The sequence below is a fragment of the Nicotiana attenuata genome, chromosome 6 (assembly GCF_001879085.1).
Source record: "Nicotiana attenuata strain UT chromosome 6, NIATTr2, whole genome shotgun sequence".
Lineage (NCBI taxonomy): Eukaryota > Viridiplantae > Streptophyta > Magnoliopsida > Solanales > Solanaceae > Nicotiana > Nicotiana attenuata.
In genome coordinates this window covers 77,246,690-77,249,618 of record NC_031994.1, presented here as the reverse complement: position 1 = coordinate 77,249,618, position 2,929 = coordinate 77,246,690, and the positions used below count along the sequence as shown (strand labels likewise).

Sequence of the window (2,929 nt, the reverse complement as noted above, 5' to 3'; positions counted from 1 at the left end):
CACTTAGAGAGAATGGGAAAAGCCTTAGTCTCAATGCATCCTCATAAACATTCGTCTGCTTGCTCCCCCAGCATGTATCAACAAAACCCTTGAGATGCTTATAGGCATTTTGGTGTGGAGCTCCATGAAGAAACCCCCCTGTTCCAAGAGTGTAAGCATAATGTTGGTTATTTGAAAGTTACCACCCTAATCCGGGGCGGGACTATTGCACTTGCGTATCCTTCATTGGGCAACGCCCTGTGTGCTGCCCTTGCTGGAGGTGGGGGAGGATTTGGAATATTGTCATGAGGCGGTCGGCCTCTCCTTTGTGCTTGTGCTTCAGGTTAAATCTCATCCACATTATCATCATCTACCTCCTCCCCCAAAGGCAAATTTTCGGGAGCATCATTGTTAAGAGCCATATTGTACCTAAGAGCAATTCACAAACAAATTAGAAAATTGGAAGGAAAGAAAAACAAGACAGGCAAATAGTTAGATAGATAGCTAAAACCGTCTAACTCCCCGGCAACGGTGCCAAAAGTGATCGGTTCCAAGCCTGTACCACTATCAAGTGGCAAGAATGGTCGATGCAGTCTTACCCAACAAAGGTCGGGATAGATTTCCACAGGGAGTTAATTGATTTGGAGTTAGGTATCTAACTAATCTCGATATGCGTGTTGTTCCAAATTTCACCTCCAAACATGGTCATGATTGGATATACTTCTAATGCTATACTATGATATGTTAGAATAAACTAAGTACAATATTTTGTTGTTGGTTGTTTTCAAGGATTAAAAGGGACTAGGGCAGTGACTTCTGCCTAGGTGGGTATCTAACGGGTATCGAGAATTCAAGGAAAGCTTATTATGATTGGGGTCGTGATATAACCATGACACATAGGTACTCACTCTATACCTCTCGATAGCTTGAGTAACTTTGCCCGATTTGACTTTCTCAAGTCCAAATGGGTGTACATGCATAACAAATGATATTGGCTCAAGTCGAGTATTACTATATCTAGATTTAACCCTTTAATTGGGGCTATCAATCTCTTCAATGCACCCCAATTCCTTGTTAGCCTAATTTTCCTAGACTTAGTCTCTCTTTCTCAAGAAGAGTCTAAGTCATCAAGGCACAAATCAGTGTTTGCAACCACCAATTCTACAATTAAAGCATGAATTAGGCCAAATATCACTAACCCATAAACAATTAAGTCGTAAAATTCATGACCCATTAAATAACCACGCAGCCACACTAGGGTTGGGTCACACCCTAGCTATGGGGTTTAGCTACTCATAATAATAGTAGAAATCAAAGATGGAGATGAAATATAAGCCATAATATTCAAATACAAGATGAAAATCTAAAGATTAAAGACAAATCTACTCTAAGATTACTCAAAAAGGTAAAAACTAGCCGTTCACGTGCTCGACAAAATATTACGTACCCTAAAAATGCAAAAAAAGATCTATTTATACTAGGCTAAAATTCCTGAACAAAAATGCCCCTGCAAAGTTTTGCAAAGTCATAATTCCGAACGCGTCCGCGATTGAGCTCTCGCGGCCACGCAATAACGAGCGCGGTCCGCGTTTCTTCAGTTATGGGCTTGGGTTTGACTTGGTTTCGCGGACAGCGTAATTTCATCCGCGTCCGCATGCGCTTCCATAGTGGCCGCGTAATTTGGAAGCGGACCGCGTTCTTCTATCAAGCATGACTTGCAGGGTCTCTGAACTTTAATCAAAGCTCTCAGCGAAAATACCACCGCGGCGGCGTCAGGTATTCCGCGGCCGGCGCTTTTCCATCGCGGTCAGCGGTCACTATTATACCCAAAATATCCTTTCTGAATCTCACTTCCGCAGACCGCGTATTTGTGGCCGCTTCAGCGGTGGACCTTACGCGGCCGCTCTTTTCCATCACGGTCAGCGCTCCGGTCCCAGCTTTGAACTTGTGGAAATTTAACTCCTTCCTGAGTTGATTATGGCTTCTTGCCTCATTTTGACCAAAACCTGCAAGTAAGCACAATAAATTGGTTTTCGTTAATACCTTTACACATTTTTTATCCAAAACCTAAGCAAAAGAGAGCATAAGATAGGTTAAAATTCATAGTTATCAACTCTCTAGTCAAAGCAGTTAAGAAAAGTTACAATAAACCAATTTAAGGCACTTACTTAAGAGTCAAGAACTGAGCCTAGGCGTCACAACTAAGGCACTCACCACTCTCAAGACATATGCATTCAAGGAAAATTGCTTCAACTTAGCACGATGACTCACGCTTCTTTATTCCCATAAAACTAAAAAAAAAATTAACTACACCCGGTTCAATTAAAATCCTTGGAAAAGAACTGCGGCACAAAAAAAATAAAGGGGGAATTGTTACACTACCTAAGAAAGTAAAATAAAATAAAAGACATATTTTTTGATTTTCAAATTTTTTAACTTTTTGTTTTTGTTTTCCCGCTTTCTACTTCAAATCCCTCAAGAAGACAGTCGACGAAATCCATCGTCGGTAAGAGTCGAAACTAAACACTTGCTTACTAACTATTACAGGCCGATAAAATTCAAAATTATGATTACAGACCATATTGTCTAACAAAGCAAGAAACAATCAAACAACACCAACTGGCAAATAGAAAACAAGTACAAATACAATCAAATAGGAGCACCCCACCCCACACTTAAGAAATTGCATCGTCCCCAATGCAAAATAATAAAACAAGAGTGAAAAGGTAACTCTCTGAGGCCCGTGGCCTACTCCTCATCACCACCCTCAAAGGTGCGCAGGTACTATTCATCATCAGAAAGAAGAGAGTTGGCGTCCTCATCTGATTGCATTTGTATTCTCTCGGCCAAACCCAACCATTGCTGAGTGACCGCGGAGAGGGGATGGTTCACCTGCAGCTCTGCCATGTCAACCCCCCCCCCCCCCCCCCGCTCACGTCGACGACGACAC

General features: G+C 41.9%; 1 protein-coding gene across 1 annotated transcript in view; it reads right to left on the bottom strand.

Moving 5' to 3' along the window:
- LOC109228005 overlaps nt 324-2,929 on the bottom strand; it is a 7,050-nt gene continuing 4,444 nt past the window's right edge. The window contains exons 7-8 of the mRNA XM_019393192.1: nt 1,739-1,985; nt 324-408 (exon numbers count right to left, since the gene is read on the bottom strand). Coding sequence (XP_019248737.1) covers nt 324-408; nt 1,739-1,985 — 332 coding nt within the window. The remainder of the gene's footprint in view (nt 409-1,738; nt 1,986-2,929) is intronic.